The sequence below is a fragment of the Sapajus apella genome, unplaced genomic scaffold, assembly GCF_009761245.1.
Source record: "Sapajus apella isolate SASKATOON/1434 unplaced genomic scaffold, GSC_monkey_1.0 scaffold2, whole genome shotgun sequence".
In the NCBI taxonomy this organism is placed as follows: Eukaryota; Metazoa; Chordata; class Mammalia; order Primates; family Cebidae; genus Sapajus; species Sapajus apella.
In genome coordinates, this window is record NW_022436942.1 from 78054939 (window position 1) to 78071646 (window position 16708).

At 41.4% G+C, this 16708-nt stretch overlaps 1 protein-coding gene across 8 annotated transcripts in view; it reads right to left on the bottom strand.

Annotated features, from left to right (window-relative positions):
* Positions 1-16708, bottom strand: part of CIT (citron rho-interacting serine/threonine kinase) — a 193867-nt gene that overhangs the window by 131718 nt on the left and 45441 nt on the right. For all 8 annotated transcript variants that reach the window (XM_032241364.1, XM_032241332.1, XM_032241325.1 and 5 more), the window contains 2 exons: positions 12558-12761; positions 10206-10359 (listed from right to left, as the gene is read on the bottom strand). In XM_032241364.1, the coding sequence (XP_032097255.1) occupies positions 10206-10359; positions 12558-12761 (358 nt within the window). The remainder of the gene's footprint in view (positions 1-10205; positions 10360-12557; positions 12762-16708) is intronic.

Here is a 16708-nt window from a genome sequence, read left to right on the forward strand (position 1 = left end):
TATATATATATATATATATATGAATATTCCAAATTTTCTAATCTAATTTGAAAAAACTTATCTCCACAACTAACTAGACTGTAAAATATGAGTGACTTTAAATCCAACTGTTGGAGTGTTGGCAAGGAGGTGGAGGAGGATCTCTTTTATCTACCACTGTTGATGGGAATATAAAATGAGATGACCACTTGGGAAAAGTTTGGCAGTTTCTTGAAAAGTTGAACATATGGCTACCCCATGACATAGCCATTTCACCCCTAGATACTTACCCAAGAGGAATGAATGAACATGTCCAGAGACTTGTACAGGAATGATAAATGCAACTTTATTTCAAATAGCCAAAAACTGTAAACAATCCATATTGTTCAGTGGGTGACTGGATAAACAAATTGTGGAATACCCACTCAATGGAATACTACTCAGCAATCAAAAGAAATGAACTGTGATACCTCCTACAGTGTGGATGGATCTCAGAAGAATGTGGAGTGGAAGAAGACAGACAAAATAAGTACATGTTGTATGCTTCAATGTATATTGAAGCATATAACTTTATTTTCTAAAGTTTAGAAAATACAAACTACATTAAGAAGAAGACATCAGTCATTGCCTGGGGACAAGGGAAGGGATGGGGAGGAGGAGAAGGGACAGAAGGGAACTCTTTGGGGTGATGAACAAATATGTTCATTATCTTGAGCCTAGTGATGGTCTCACAGGTGCATGTCAAACTTAATATACATGTGACATATGTCTACTACTCCTCAACAAAGTTGTTTCCAACTGTTGGGAAGGAAGATATTTTGTCTCTAATCCTTCTCAGGTCTAAGGAGCTTACACGCAGTTTCCTTCACTCCATAAGGTATTAATGTTGAAGAAACACACACATCTATTCTCAGCCTTCTGTTTGCTGTTGGTGGGTTTTGGTTTTTGTTGCTGTTGTTTTTTTTGAGACAGAGTTTCACTCTTGTTGCCCAGGCTGTAGTGCAATGGCACAATCTCGGCTTACCTCAACCTCTGCCTCCTGGGTTCAGGCAATTCTTCTGCCTCAGCCTCCCAAGTAGCTGGGATTACAGGCATGAGCCACCACGCCCAGCTATTTTTTTTTATTTTTAGTAGAGACAGGTATCTCCATGTTTGCCAGGCTGGTTTTGAACTCCTGGCCTCAGGTGATCTGCTCACCTCAGCCTTCCAAAGTGCTGAGATTATAGGCGTGAGCCACCATGCCTGGCTAGTCTCACCCTTCTACTCACTACTCCAGTAAAGAAGGAGGTAATCTGACTCATGCAAAGTAGACATTCATTTGGCCATGTTTTACTAGAAGGTAGAATTACTAAGTCTTGAAAGTAAGGGTCAAGCTTAAAACTTACTCTTTTACTGCCTAGGCCCAGGTGTAGCTGGCACTCAACCAACCGACCACTCTTATCCTCCTGATTTCCATCAGGCCCCCATGTTGATAAGGGAAGACCACCATTCTTCTCTGTCGGTAGGATGGGTAAATTAACCAGAGCCCTGCATCAGAACTTACCGAGTACTTGCCCTGCGAAGAATAAAGTGGGTATTTTGGTCCCTATCTGGCTACCTGTTCTGTGTGTGTGTCCTTTATAAGTCAGAATTTTGAAGTGCTGGAAGGGTGGCCTTAGATCCCAAACTGCCAATGCTGTAGTTGAATGTTCCATCACCACGGATGAGCAGAGTTGGCTATATTTATTTTCTCTGAAGTGAGACACCAGAAATCGTTTCCAAACTCCCAGTCATGAACCACCTGGGCCTCTAACTCTTTGTCCTGAGGCTTTCATCTCTTTTGATTCCTGCCAACCACCCTCTTTAGTTCTATCCAAACTTCACCCGCAGAAAATGAGCATAACTGCAATCACCACACTCATAGAATTGATTAGAGAGCTGGCTGCTGAATAAAGTCCCAGATGTTTAACATAATTTTGAATCTTTGGCCAAATCATTTCCACGTTTACTTGGTTGTGAAAGGTTTTCCCACAAGTGAGAATTTAAGGGTTGAACACTCCAATTTATGGGCTCTCTAACAAACCCACTCTCTGTTTCCCATCTTCCCCCAAAAAAGGCATTAATTTATCTCACTTAGAATTGATTTACCAAACTTGGATTGGGCATTGTGCTGTTGGCTTACACTAAGAGGCCCAGAAGGAAGAGTCCTATGGAAACTGCCAGGGTACGTATCTGAGGGATGGGGCCCGCCAGGTTACAGGGGAATTTCACCATTTCACCCAATGGTGAAATTCCTCAGGGCTCAGTATTCAGAAAATTGGGTCTTCTCTGAGCAAAGCATTCTGAACTGTTTTCTCACAGGACTGGGGCTCTTGTAGCTGATCGTATTCTCCTTTGTGCCTTGGACACTGGGAGACTAAGAGTCCCAAATCATTCTTCCTTTGGCAACTTAACAGGAACTTCCTTGTTTTTCATTTTAACCCTGACTTTATTTCCCTACCCTCAGACTCCTTTCATCTAGATTTCTCCATTTATTAATTGTTATATTTTTAATATTGCAATTATCTCTAGAATAAGCTGCCCTCAATTTATCTTAGAATAAAGTAGAATATTACATATTTTTAACATCTCTGGATGTAGTTTCTAAATTCAGACTTAAGGGGGAAAATCCTATAATCCTAATTCTTAAGGATTTAGCTCTTTTTGGCCTATTTTTTCTCATCAATAATTTACCCTCTAAAAACAGAACAGTCCCCAAGAGACACATAAATATTTGTCTGCATATCCCATAAGAGATTATAACAGCTACTGACTACATCTCTTCATTATTCTTTTTTTGTTTTAGTAGGTGGTGTCCACACGCTCCTGGTCTAGTAAGTTGAATTTCTACCATCACTACTTTAGCATCCCCCCCTCTTGCTCCCCTTCCCCTCCATACTGATACTCCAAACAGACCCAACTCCTCTTCCTCACTTCCTCCTGCCCCTGAAGTAAGTGGGTGTCCAAAAGAAAGACACATTTAAGGCCCAATCAAGAGAAGTACATCTACTATCCTCATGGAACTAGCTTAGAAAATAAAACATGACCAGGCAACTGCTCAAATGACAGGAAGCCCCAAATAAGAAGAACTTTAAAAGACCCAAAACAAATGAACACACAAACAAGATGAACTTTAAAAGGCCCAAAACAAATACATGCGTGCTCACATACCACACACTCTCACTCTGTCTCTCTCTCTCTCTCTCTCTCTCTATCTCTCTCTCTCTAAATTCACAAGCAATTGAGATAATAAAATTCTAAAGGCAGGACACTAAATAAATAAATAAATAAATAGTGTTAAAACCACAAGGATCTATTAGCCGTGGCCTTGTTAAAAAATAGTCATAGGGGTTTTCATTTGGGAAGAAGACCACTGCTTATCAGAAACCAATGGCTGAGTGGCAGATTCAAAGGATAAGCATGGCAGGGCCATGCTTCAATGAATGAAGTATAAGTACTGCTCCATTCATTTCAATGATGCAGGAAAATATCTACCAATAAGTTACTGAATTCTTGAGAGGCAGCATAAAGATGTTAAGAGGATAGGTTGTGTTATAGGAATACAGAATATTCCAGAAAGTTCTATGAGAAACTGACAATAGTGGTTCACTTGAGGGAGAGGGATTGAGTGTGGGGTAGGAAGGAAGCATTTTTCACTGTATAACCTTCTGTATGATGTGAATTTTTTGCTATGGGCTATACCACTTTTTCAAATAAACAAAAGCAAAGACAATTTGGAGTCAGGAAGACCTGAGTTTGACTCCTACCACTGCCAACTTTGGGCTCCATGGCCTCTTCTGTATTGTGGACTAGCGATAGGACCTGCCTCACAGAGGCTTTAGGAAGAATAAGTAGGACAATAATAAGCATAAAGCACTTTGCAGAGCTCCTGGCACATAGCAGGTGCTCAATAAATGCCATGGTAATATCACAGATGCATAAACATGTTAATGAAGAAACTTACCATCCTTAATTAAAAGCCAATATGGGACAGCAGTAAAGTGGGGTTCGGGGAGGCAAGAAAAGGTCTTTTTGCTATCAGAAGGCAGAGATTAGGTCAAACCAACACTGTGAAGGATAAGAAGGATGTAATGTCTGTCTAGGAGAAAAGCTTTAAAGTCCTCAAGGCAAGGCCTAAAACCCAGCAGTTCTAAGCAGTCCCATTCACCCACAGGAGTCCTTACCCAAAAAGTTCGCCTCCCCATACCTTAAGCTTGAAGACAAAATGAGGAAGACCCACAAAGATGAGCAAGAAACTAAGGCTAGCATGTAATATCTTCTTGTGCAGGGCTTTGCAACTCCAATAGGCACAGAAATCCCCTGAGGATCCTTATTAAAATGCAGCTTCTGTCTCAGCAGGCCTGAGTCTCTGAAGCTCTAACAAGCTCCCAGGTGATGCTGATGCTGCCAATCCAGGGACCACACTCTGAGTAGCAAGGTCCTACTGCCTCAAGGTAACAGTTTCACTGTTTGTTAACAGTGGCAGTATCGAGAGATTCGGATTAGTGTGATGTTCCCTCTCCTGATAACAACTTGGCCAATTCTTCCAAATCAAGGGTTCTCAAGTAAGGTGACTGTAGCCCCCAAGGGGAGACATTTAGAGACATTTTTGGTTGATGCTAATTGCAGGGGGAGGGTGCTACTGGTATCCATGGAGAAAGGACAGGTATGCTGTTCAATGTCCTGCAATTCACACAACAGCCCCCACGGTAAAGAATTATCTGGCCCCAAATGTCAACAGTGCCAAGGTTGAGAAACCCTGTTCTAAACAAACAGAAAACAGGACACATCCTGAGTCTTCTTAATTCATCTAGACACTAGAAATCCCAAGATCAGAAGCGGGCCATCGATCCAACATTGTCCTTTCCCAGGCTAGATCTGAGACATGGGAAGAGTTTAGGTTAGCAGGATGCTGTATGTAGGGAAGGGATCACCAGGTCACAGCCCATGGTCTGCATTTTGTTTAAAATCAAGCACATATGGTTCAGGAAACCAGGGAGGAGAGGCCTACAAAGAATTAAACTTCCCACCATTTGGAGGTACAGCAATTTAACAGGACCACAGTTCTATTCAAGCAAAAGACCAGTAAGGCTCTTAGACTCTAAACTCAACAAAAGCAGGGCCATATCCAAATGTGTTCATCAATGGAGCAACAGCACCTGACATAGCACTTAATATACTGTAGAAATACAAATAGCAGAACGAATTGTCAATTCAAAAACTCCTGCAATTCTAGGCTGGGCATGGTGGCTCACGCCTGTAACCCCATTCCTTTGGGAGGCCAAGGGAGGATGATCACTTGAGCCCACAAGTTTGAGACCAGCCTGGGCAAAGAAAGATAGCAAGACTCCATCACTTAAAAAAAAAGAAATTCAATTTCTGCAATTCCAAATGTTCTTAAATAGACATAGAGATTAAATCACTCTCCAGTGTGACATGATTTATTATTTGCCATCACAAAATTATTACTTATAACAATGACTTATGCAAAGGCATATATGGTATTGTAGAAAGAGCATGGGCTTTCGAATTACCCAGACCTCCAACCAAATCCAGAATCCTTTATTCACTTCCCATGTGACACTGGCCAAGTTACCAGGGCATCCACATCTGTAAAATGAGTATAATAATCCTTACATTTGACAGAAGTGTTTTTAAGGAGTATAGTGTAATGTACTTGAATGCCTAGTGGTGAGCACAGAATAGGTACTCCCTAAACAATATTTCCAACCATACTAAAGTACTAGAAAAACCCAAGGAGCTACATTATGCTTACTTCTACACACAAAAAAAATTCTAAGAATTTTACCTGAAGCTGAATAGGCACAGAATCCCTCTCCCCTAAACCAAAGACTGTCTTCCCTCAGGTTTACTGAGCAACCATATTATATGCTCGAGGTTTCATTAGCACCATTCAGGGCCAGTTAGCAAATAATCAGCAACAACCAAAAAGATACCTATTTGGAAGAAGAATATCTCAGTGTGTCATCAGCATGGGACCACCACTGAGTCACTGCCGGATGGAAACAAAATGTACTTTCTGCTAACAAATGCTGAGGACCTGAAAAATCAGGATAATTTGGCAAGAATTGTGTCTTTCCGAGAATAGCAAAAGAAAGACAACTCAAGAGAAAAAGCCCATGTCAGACACAGCAGACCATACGAGTTCTCCAGAGCATTAGCCATAAATGTCCTAGGAAATAATCCATGATCACTGCTTGCATTATGCATTTCTCACTGTTGAGATATGGCGGCCTTGGATAAAAGGTACAAGTGTGCTGGTTCCGTTGACGTCACAATGCCTTGGGGGAAGATATTTTAGAAGATGTTGATAGAAGACAGCACCAGACAGCAAAATTTTCCCATGGATGGGAGCAGGTACACGATGCCAGGCAAGGTAGGCATCATCTCAAAGGCATGAAAGAGGAGCTCTGATTGGCTTCAGCTCTCCTAAAGCCCAGAAAAAATCAGGCTGGGTACAGCCAGAATCTGGCCCAGCATCTGAAACATCGCCAGAACTGCACAACCAGGGCAGCTGGTACGCTTAAGAAACCCCCCACTGAAACTTGGAAAGCAGCTTTGAAATAATGATAATAATAAATAAGCAGCTGAAAAACCAATCTTGTGGGAGGCGGGAAATGAAACAGAATAATGAGAGCCTGGTGACCCATGAGTGTGGCAGTCACTCATCACGGAGTGTTCGACTTGCTGGAAGAATAAGTGTCCTGGAACTGGGTCAGATTCCTGGTTCATGGGGTGCTGCCTGTAGCAACCCCAAGGGGCAGGACCCAGGAGGGTGCGAAGCTGCGCCTGACCTCAGTGTCAGACTCAAGGCGCATCCTAGTTTCTCTCGGCAGCCACTCCCAGTTCTGTCATTCATAAATTTGCCCAGACCTTTCTTAAATTGCATTTATATATCCTGCCAGGACCACCTCTTGAGATAATGAGTTTTAGAAGATTATTACCTGCTGTGTTAAGCAGTACTTCCTTTCATTGGTTACAACAAGAAAAAGAAGAATTAGGGGTGAAGCAGCACAAAGGCTAATGTTGCTTTCAACAAGGGACAGTCTCTTATTGCAGAAGGCAGAAATATTCGACAGCCTGGAACCACCAGGCATTTAAGCAGCAACCATGAACTTGGGAAACTTAATGATTTGAAGTATTTTGGTTGATGAAAATCACTCAACATGTGTTTATGAACAACACTACTAGATAAAAGCATAATTGATGTTACAGTTACCTAGTTAGAAAACAGCTTAAAGAGCATGGAGTCAAGCAATGTTTTCAATCATAATTCTCTGAGTTGATTGCAAATAACGCAGGGATCAGAGGTTGGTGTAAAACAGGAAAATTTGCTAGGAGACACTGAAATTAAGACCACACCTCTCTGCATAGTCAGAAATGCCATAAAACCACCAGGAAAACGCACTACCAATCCTCGGTGTGCATAAAGTTCCCTCCTGCTGGCTAAGCTACACTAAGTATCTAAATTAGGACTAGTCCCATCAAATACAAACACACTAACTGCAATATGGAACAATGGATTGATTCCTAGAACAGAAAAGGGACAAGACTGGGAGAATTGGTAAGATCCAAAAGGAGTCTGAAGCGTAGTCAACAGTAAAGTACCGACAGTAGTTCTGAAAAATAGCTTTTCAAACACTTAGTTTGACAGTGACACTGTTATGTAAGAGTTAACATTTGGGGCCAGGCATAGTGGCTCACAGCACTTTGGGAGGCCGAGGTGGGCGGATCTCCTGAGGTCAGGAGTTCGAGACTAGACTGGACAACATGGTGAAACCCCATCTCTAATAAAACTACAAAAATTAGCCAGGCATGGTGCCACGTGCCTGTGGTCCCAGCTATTTAGGAGGCTGAGGCAGGAGAATCGCTTGAACCCAGGAGGCGAAGGTTACGGTAAGCTAAGATCACACCACTGCACTCCAGCCTGGGCAACAGAGGGAGATTGTGTCTCTAAATAAGTAAATAAATGGAGTTAACACTGGGGAAAAATGGGTGAAGGGTATATGGGAACTCTTCCATACTGCCTTTGCAACTTTTCTATAAATCTAACATTATTCCAAAATAAAAGATTTATTAAAATTAGGGCCAGGTGTAATGGTTCACACCTGTATTCCCAGCATTTCGGGAGGCCAAAGCAGGAGGATCTCTTGAGCTCAGGAGTTCCAGACCAGTCTGGGCAACCTGGTGAAACCACATCTCTACAAATACAAAAAAATTAGCAGGGGTGATGGCACACATCTGTGGTCCTAGCTACTGGGGAGGCTGAGGTGGAAGGACTATTTGAGCTCAGGAGTTCAAGGCTGCAGTGAGCCATGATCATACCACTACACTCCTGCCTGTCCCACAGAATGAGACTCTGTCTCAAAAGTAAATAAATAAATAATGAAAGATTTATTTAAATGAGAAGAATCTTTTGGCCAGGTGTGGTGGCTCATGCCTATAATCCCAACACTTTGGGAGGCCGAGGTGGGCAGATCACCTGAGGCTGGGGGTTCCAGACCAGCCTGACCAATATGAAGAAACCCCGTCTCTACTACCAATACAAAATTAGCTGGGCATGGTGATGCATGCCTGTTATCCCAGCTACCTGGAAGGCTGAGGCAGGACGATCGCTTGAACCCGGGAGGCGGAGGTTGCGGTGAGCTGAGATCGCGCCATTGCACTCCAGCCTGGGTAACAAGAGCAAAACTCCATCTCAAAAATAAAATGAAATTTTTAAGGCAAATACATTTTGTGAGTTTTCAGAGCCACTACATTGGAAGCTGGGAGTCAAATATATTATGCCTAATTTATAAGTTAAGCTTTACATAACATAGGCATGTGTGCGTAGGAAAAAAGGTAGATAAGTTTCAGTACTATCGTCAGTTTCACGCATCCAATGGGGGTCTTGGAACATATGCCCCACAGATAGGAGGGCAGGGGACTACTACACTCAAGTAATCACCACTCAAGAAGCAAGTTCATGAATAAAAAAATTAACTGCTTATTCAAGAAGATTACAGAGATAAAAAGGCAAGACAAGAAAAGATTAAGTACTTGAATAGCATCTAAAAGAAAGTCTATCAAATCTTTCTAAAAGCATAAAAGGAAGAATGTCCTGAAAATGTCCTGATTAAAAGGTCTGAACCTTAGAGATTTGTGGGAAGATGTCTATTTATTTAGAAAAATAAAGTAATGTGGCCACCTGAATAATAAAAATGTTTGCCAAGAAAGATTAATGGAAATGCAACCTACTTAAATATTTCAGCAGAAGGTTAGAGAAACCATCAAAATGGCTTACAACTGGACGATACAGAATTTTTACCATACTATGTCCTAGCTGAAGATGCAAGCAGTTATAATTAAAACACATCTCCAGTCAAAAGCCTGGTTTTGACACCTAGAAACAGATTCCATTTCCCAACCTCCCTCCATCACCAAAAACAAAACACAGACTCAAACAGGCCAACTGCCTTCCTCCTGGCTCTAATCCATGCTGATCATTGGGTCCAGTAATTAGATCACAATCAATCAACAACACATCCAAGAATTGAAAAGATTTTTAAAAGATCACCAATTGGTAAAAGAAAAAAAGAGCACTGTGTGGTTTCTGTTGATAATAAACCAGGTCTTTGTTTTTAATGAATTCATTCAGTTTGCACTAACTGATTATAAAAAGTGATGTATGAATGAATCTACTGTGCATATACATTATAGTTTTTACATGCTTGTGAGCTAAGATAAACATTATGGAGGGAATCAAATGAACACACACAGGGAGGTGTTTATGGTTTTTGTGTAAACTCAGGCATTAGCAGAACAATCTGGACCTGTTCCCTAATCTGAGTCTTTTTCCTAGTAACGTGAACAAAATACCTAGATCCACTTTTTCTCTTGGACGAAAGTGTCAAACCAAGTGACAACCTTCAAACTCCATTCATCTGTGCCTCAAACTTACTGAGGGTAATGTTCTAAAGGCCACATAGACACAGAGTGTGATAAATGACCCAGTTCTACAGAAACAATTTTAAACCAGAATTATTACTCAAAGACAGCTATATCATTAGCCTTTACTACTCCCATAGATAATTAAAGCCTTTATTGATGTAATTTACAGAAACTTCTTTGGGCCAGAATAATCTTAGATCTCTTTTGAGTGTTTCATCATCCCAACATCCCAAATCAAGGAAAACAGCCCTACTTACAGTTACGAATGTTATTCCAGTCGATTTTAGAGAAGAAAGGATGGCAGCAAAGGCCTTCAAACTTCAGCCTCTCTTTCTGGCCACACAACAAACTTTGAATCAGATCAAGAAAGTTACTGCTCACTTTGGGGTCATCTGGAAACTTCAAAAACCGCTGTTCCAAAAAATAAAAGAATTATTTCCTTAGCAGGGATTCCGTTTCTCATGCCCCATAGTGAAGAAAGTATTTCTCATATATGCAAGTTTCTTTTTTTGTTTTTTAAAGAAGGAAGTTTCGTGCCCTCATCCCTTTGGACCAAAGGCATGTTCCCAAAATAAGTGGCCTGTTCACATCAATAGGCTGAGTTCCTTTGTAGGGGTTCAGCATCCTCCATGGCTTGACCCCAGCTCCCCTTCCCATCTCATCTCGCCACGTTCCCCATCTCTCCCTTTGCTGTCCAACAATGATGAGCTATTTAAAGCTCCCTGAACAAATCATGCTATTCTCACTGCTTTCCTTGGCTACCTTTTCTATCCTATAACTCCTTTCTGCATGTTCCCTCTGTACTCTACTTTTGCACATACACAATGTGCTGTGATTTTGGTGTGATGAAAAAGAAAGAAGGCAGAGAGGGCCTGCTTCTTATGCTCATCCCTGTAAACCTGGAACCTAACAGTACCTGGTATGGTAATGTACTCATTACTGAATGAATGAATGAGTGAGTAAGCTCAAGGGAAGGAAATAAATTAGCCCCAAGAGTCATCTAAGGGGAAATTTTAAGTCAAGAGGAGGCTCAAGAATAACAAATAATGTATGTACATAAAAATATGTATTAAGCATTCCAGAAAGATGAAAATTGGGTGAGATACAAAAACCTAGGAAATACATTCTTTTTCCTTTTGGTTGAAACTAAAAAATATACATTTATCAGAGCCTTAGGAAAGGAGCTTCATGGGCCGGGTGCAGTGGCTCATGCCTGTAATCCCAACACTTTGGGAGGCTGAGGCTGGCGGATCACCTGAGGTCAGGAGTTCAAGACCAGCCTGGCCAACATGGTGAAACCCCACCTCTACTAAAAATACAAAAATTAGCCAGGCTTGGTAGTGCATGTCTGTAATTCCAGCTACTCAGGAGACCGAGGGATGAGAATCACCTGAACCCAGGAGGCAGAGGTTGCAGTGAGCCAAGATCGTGCTGCTACACTCCAGCCTGGGTAACAGGGCAGGGCTCCCATCTCAAAAAAAAAAAAAAAAAAGAAATAGGCTTAATGAGGTGGAAAGTACAGTTATTAAAAAATAGTTTTACTTTAGGCCAGGGGCGGTGGCTCATGCCTGTAATCCCAGCGCTTTGGGAGGCCGAGGCAGGTGGATTGCCTGAGGTCAGGAGTTAAGAGACCAGCCTGGCCAACGTGGTGAAACCCCCCGTCTCTACTAAAAATGCAAGAATTAGCTGGGCATGGTGGCAGATGCCTGTAATCTCAGCTACTCGGGAGGCTGAGGTAGAAGAAGTGCTTGAACCTGGGAGGTGGAGGTTGCAGTGAGCCAAGATCAGGCCACTGCACTCCAGCCTGGGCGACAGAGTGAGATGGAGTGAGACTCCATCTCAAAAAAAAAAGTTTTACTTTGTATATATATAAAGTAAAACACACACACACACACACACACATACTCATATATATATATATATATATATATATATATATATATATACATACATACATATAATGGTATTTCTAATTCATTTCCTCATTGAATTTTAATACTATATCCAATAGTTAGTACTAAGAAGGAGTATATCAAAGAATCAAGAGCATGGACTTCAGAGCAAGACTGCCTACGTTATTTTGGGAAAGTTACTTAACCTTTAGTGCTTTGATTTCCTCATCTATAAATGAAAATAATAATACTTACCTCACAGGGTTGTTTGAAGATTACCCAACTACTAAACTATATCTCCTCAATTCTAAGACTCACTTTTAATAGCAATGAAATCAAGATGCATTTTATAATCAATAAAAATATAATAGACTCACTGGCAGCAGTTTTTCTTTCTTAGCAGTACATAAAATAATGGTAGTCTTATAATTATTAGCAGCTGAGATTCCATGAAATACAATTAATAAAATGTTTAGAATACCCTTTAGCATAAAGTTAAGTGTGATATAAGTATTTGCTATCATTTTCCATCACCACTGAAACATTCATTTGCACAGTTTTTAAATAACATCTAACATTCTATAAACATTCATTCACATGATACCTACAAAATATTCACACACACAATTTTTAAACAACATTCTATAAACGTTTATTTGCACAATGTTTAAATAACGTTTCTCAATATGACTTCAAAATCTTCTAAGGACTCTTTACCTGGAAATTCATGATGTTATTGAAGGTTCTGGCGGAGGTTCCCTCTGCGAAGGGGGATCTCCCGTAAATCATCTCATAGGCAATCACGCCCACCGACCACCAGTCACAGTCTAGGCCGTAGATGCCTTTTCCATCCCCATTCATCACAGTCAATACTTCAGGAGCCATATAATCTGGGGTCCCAACTGGGAGTCTGGCACTCACCTAGAATCCCATAAATAAAATGAATACAGCAAACTTTCAATTATCCTCAAGTAGACTGCCGACAGCCACATTTCAGACACAAGCTGATTTGCCACTGATTACTATTCTCCCAGGCACTTAAACCTGCCATCAAGTGGCACACCGTCAGGAAATGCAAACGCTTTACTAATTAAAAATAGCCAACTCTCATTCATAAGCACAAAGCATATAATCCAATTCAAGGGCAAAAAGGGCAAGAGTTGTTGATGATATACATGCTTTGCGTATATGAATGAGAGTTGGCTATATAATGGGAATGAAAGATGACTTTCCTCATACAAGTTATTGATATGAAAGAACTTCTCTTACTTATGATAACAGCAAAATAATAAACTCTAAAAATGAATCTAAAAGATCAACCTAACCATTACTAGAAAACTTGCAGTGGGCCAGATGTGGTGGCTTACATCTGTAATTCCAACACTTTGAGAGGACAAGGCAGGTGGATCATCACTTGAGGCCAGGAGTTCGAGACCAGCCTGGCCAACATGATGAAGACCCATCTCTACTAAAAATACAAAAATTAGCCAGGCATAGTGGCACAAACCTGTGGTCCCAGCTACTTGACAGGCTGAGGCACAAGAATCACTTGAACCCAGGAGGTGAAGGTTTCAGTGAGCCAAGATTGTGCCACTGCACTGCAGCCTAGGTGACAGCAAACTCTGTTAAAAAAATAAAAGAAGGGAGGGGAGTGGAAGGGGGGGAGGGGAGGGGATGGGGGAAGGGAGGGGAGAGGTGAGAAGAGAGAAGAGAGAAGGGAGAAGGGAGAGGAGGGGAGGGGGAGGGAAAGGGAGGGGGGAGGGAGGGGAGAAAGAAGAAGGGAGGAGAAGGGAGAGGAGGGGAAAGGAGAGGAGGGGAAGGGGAGGGGAAAAGGGAGACGAAGGGAAGGGAGAGGGGAGTAGAAAACTGATGGCTAGCTGGCAATACAATATTACAAATCTCAAGCTCAAAAATTTGGAAAACAGCTTTTGGAGTTAGCATTCCTACTTGCAGGGCACCCGCAGGGCAAGACATGATAATTAACTTCTACCCAGGGCCCCAGGTTAATGAGTTCCTTTTCCTCACCCCAACCCTTGTTCTTGTGATTCCCTCCCCCACTGTTCAGAAACCCAGGGGCTTATCATCCAGTGGCACCCAAGCACTTGACCTTAGCAAAGAAAGATTAGGACAGTATAGATCATTTTATAAAGCTAAATGTAACCCATTTAAGGGACTGTCCTTTCTTTCTGAAAATTTGTCCTTCTGACTTTTTTAGTGTTTAAATGTCCTTTGTTTCTTGATATACTCTTGATGAAAGAAGGTTTTCTTCCCCTCATACCCACCACTGTCTAGGCAACTAGTAGGCTGGCAACCCCTTTGGTCTTCAAAATTATTTTGAAGTTTTACTGAGCCATGAAATTTGAAGTCTAAAGATTCCCTCTCTAACCTTTCTCCCCATCAAAACCGAGAGGCCCTGACTTTAGTTAAATACTGTGCTGACCAGCTGTCCTATAACTCTATATCATAACGGGCTTCTCTCAGGTCAGCAGTTATAAGGCGCAAAAGAACTTTCTCCTCATTATGGTAAGTGCCCAAATGAGCCAAGGGATTTTGTGTGTAAGCCCACATACCTTGAAGGCTGGGCTTTATACCAAGAAAGTAAATTTGCTTTGCTGGAGAGGAAAGTGAATGTTTAGCGAGGACATTATGAGGTCTCCTCTCCCCAGGACTGATTCTGGATGAAGCTCTTCCAGTCTGTAACTTTAATCTCGCCCATTCCTCTGCTTTGAGACCTTCTGATTATAGGAAACAGACCCATTCTCCCCTCCCCTCTCTTTTCACCCCTTCCCTCGGGTCCACACTCTGACATAGGTTTTTCCAAGCCCTAAACCCAGAAAGCAGTGTGATACAATCATTCTTGACACTGACTGTCCACTACTTTGAGCAATAAAACATCCACTATAAGTACCCCTTCAAGAAAGTGAGTTGGTCACACCATCCAAGAAACCCACAGGCAGGGCTGGCTTGACGGACAGAAAGGGAGAAAAAGGGGAAAATATTTGGTCTAAGACAAAACCACAGGGTGACTTAAGCTTGAGGAACTGAAAGTAGCTGAAGTCAAGGAGAGGCCTTGATATGTTGGAAAATCTGGGCTGGTTCTGTTTTTTAATACATTTGTAAATGTTAATGAGCTCAGCACAGGATTAGGATTAAACTAAAGAATTTTGGTAAAAATACATTGACAATGAGCTATAGCTACTTTTTAAATAATGAAACAAGAGAAGGAAAACTGCAACATCTTGGTTTGAGTAGGTAATGGTAATGCTACTGTACTGTTGATTAAATGCTTAACCTTTATGCCTAATTACCTTGTAAGACCTAACTATGCAATTGTCCAATACATATCATTTGCACTTGTTGGATTTTGTTTTATTGCCAGACTGTTCAGGAATATTTCGTTTTCCTTATTTGTGGCTCATAGGGCACAGTGACTTGTTCACAACCAAAGAGTTGCAAAAAAAGAAATGACTGGGGAATGTTTATCAGGGCAACCCAGCCAAACAGTAGGAACTTTCAATGCCTCATTTTTTCTTTTTTTCTTTTCTTTTCTTTTTTTTTTTTTTTTTTTGAGACAAAGCCTTGCTCTGTTGCCAGGCTGGAGTGCAATGGCGCCATCTTGGCTCTCTGCAACCTCCACCTCTGGGGTTCAAGCTATTCTCTTGCCTCAGCCTCCTGAGTAGCTAGGACTACAGACACCCACCACCATGCCCAGCTAATTTTTTGTATTTTTAGTAGAGACAGGGTTTCACCATGTTAGCCAGGATGGTCTCGAATTCCTGACCTTGTGATTCACCCACTTCGGCCTCCCAAAGTGCTGGGATTACAGACATGAGCCACTGTGCCTGGCCCCAGTGCCTCATTTTCTAACCCTCATTTTCTAACTAATGAAGAGACTTATCAAAGAAAGATAATTCCTAAGCTAATTTTTGCCCCCTAACAGATACACGATTATACACATTTATGCACAATCATTTTTCTAATTTTCTAAATTTTATAATTTGTACTAGAAAGCTATGAAGGGAAAAATACCCTCTGGCTTACTCTTAAGTGCTTAATAGTGATTAAAGAAGGCATTACTTTTTGTGAATTAACAAATCTCTAAGTTTGTAATAGTAATTAACAAAGGTTTTTAATGACAACTAATGACTGCTAAGTTCATATTAGTCACTGACCCTCAAGCACATTAAACCAGTTCAGCATGTAATCTCATACGTCCTGATTATGATTTTGCAATATGCTTTCACTCTCCTCTGGTGGCAATTCAGTCAGCTAATCTGAGTGAGATATTAAAAGTAAACCTGTACTAAGGGCCCAGCCTGCCTGCAGGAGGACACTATCTGATAGGGCCCAAATATTACTTAACTTAGTTAATTTTTTTTTTTTTTTTTTTTTTTTGGAGGCAGTCTTGCTCTGTCACCCAGTCTGTAGTACAAGAATGCAATTTGGCTTACTGCAACCTCCACCCACTGGACTCAAGCGATTCTCCTGCCTCAGCCTCCTGAGTAGCTAAGACTATAGGTGCACCACACCCAGCTAATTTTTGTATTTTTTCTTAGTAGAGTCAGGGTTTCGCCATGTTGTCCAGGCTGATCTCAAACTCCTGACCTCAGGTGATCTGCTCACTTCAGCCTCCCAAAGTTCTGGGATTACAGGCACGAGCCACTACGCCCAGCAAACTTTGTTAATTTTTACTGTATTGACAGGGAAGAAAATAAACAAGTTCAGAAGACTATATGAGAATGACTAGGGGAGAGAAGAGTCTGCCACATTTTGGTAGAAAAGGGGAGAAGGAAAAGAAAAAAAGGAAGGAAGGAGGAGAAGAACTCAAAGAGGGAGAGAGGGAGAGAGGGAGGGAGGGAGGGAGGGAG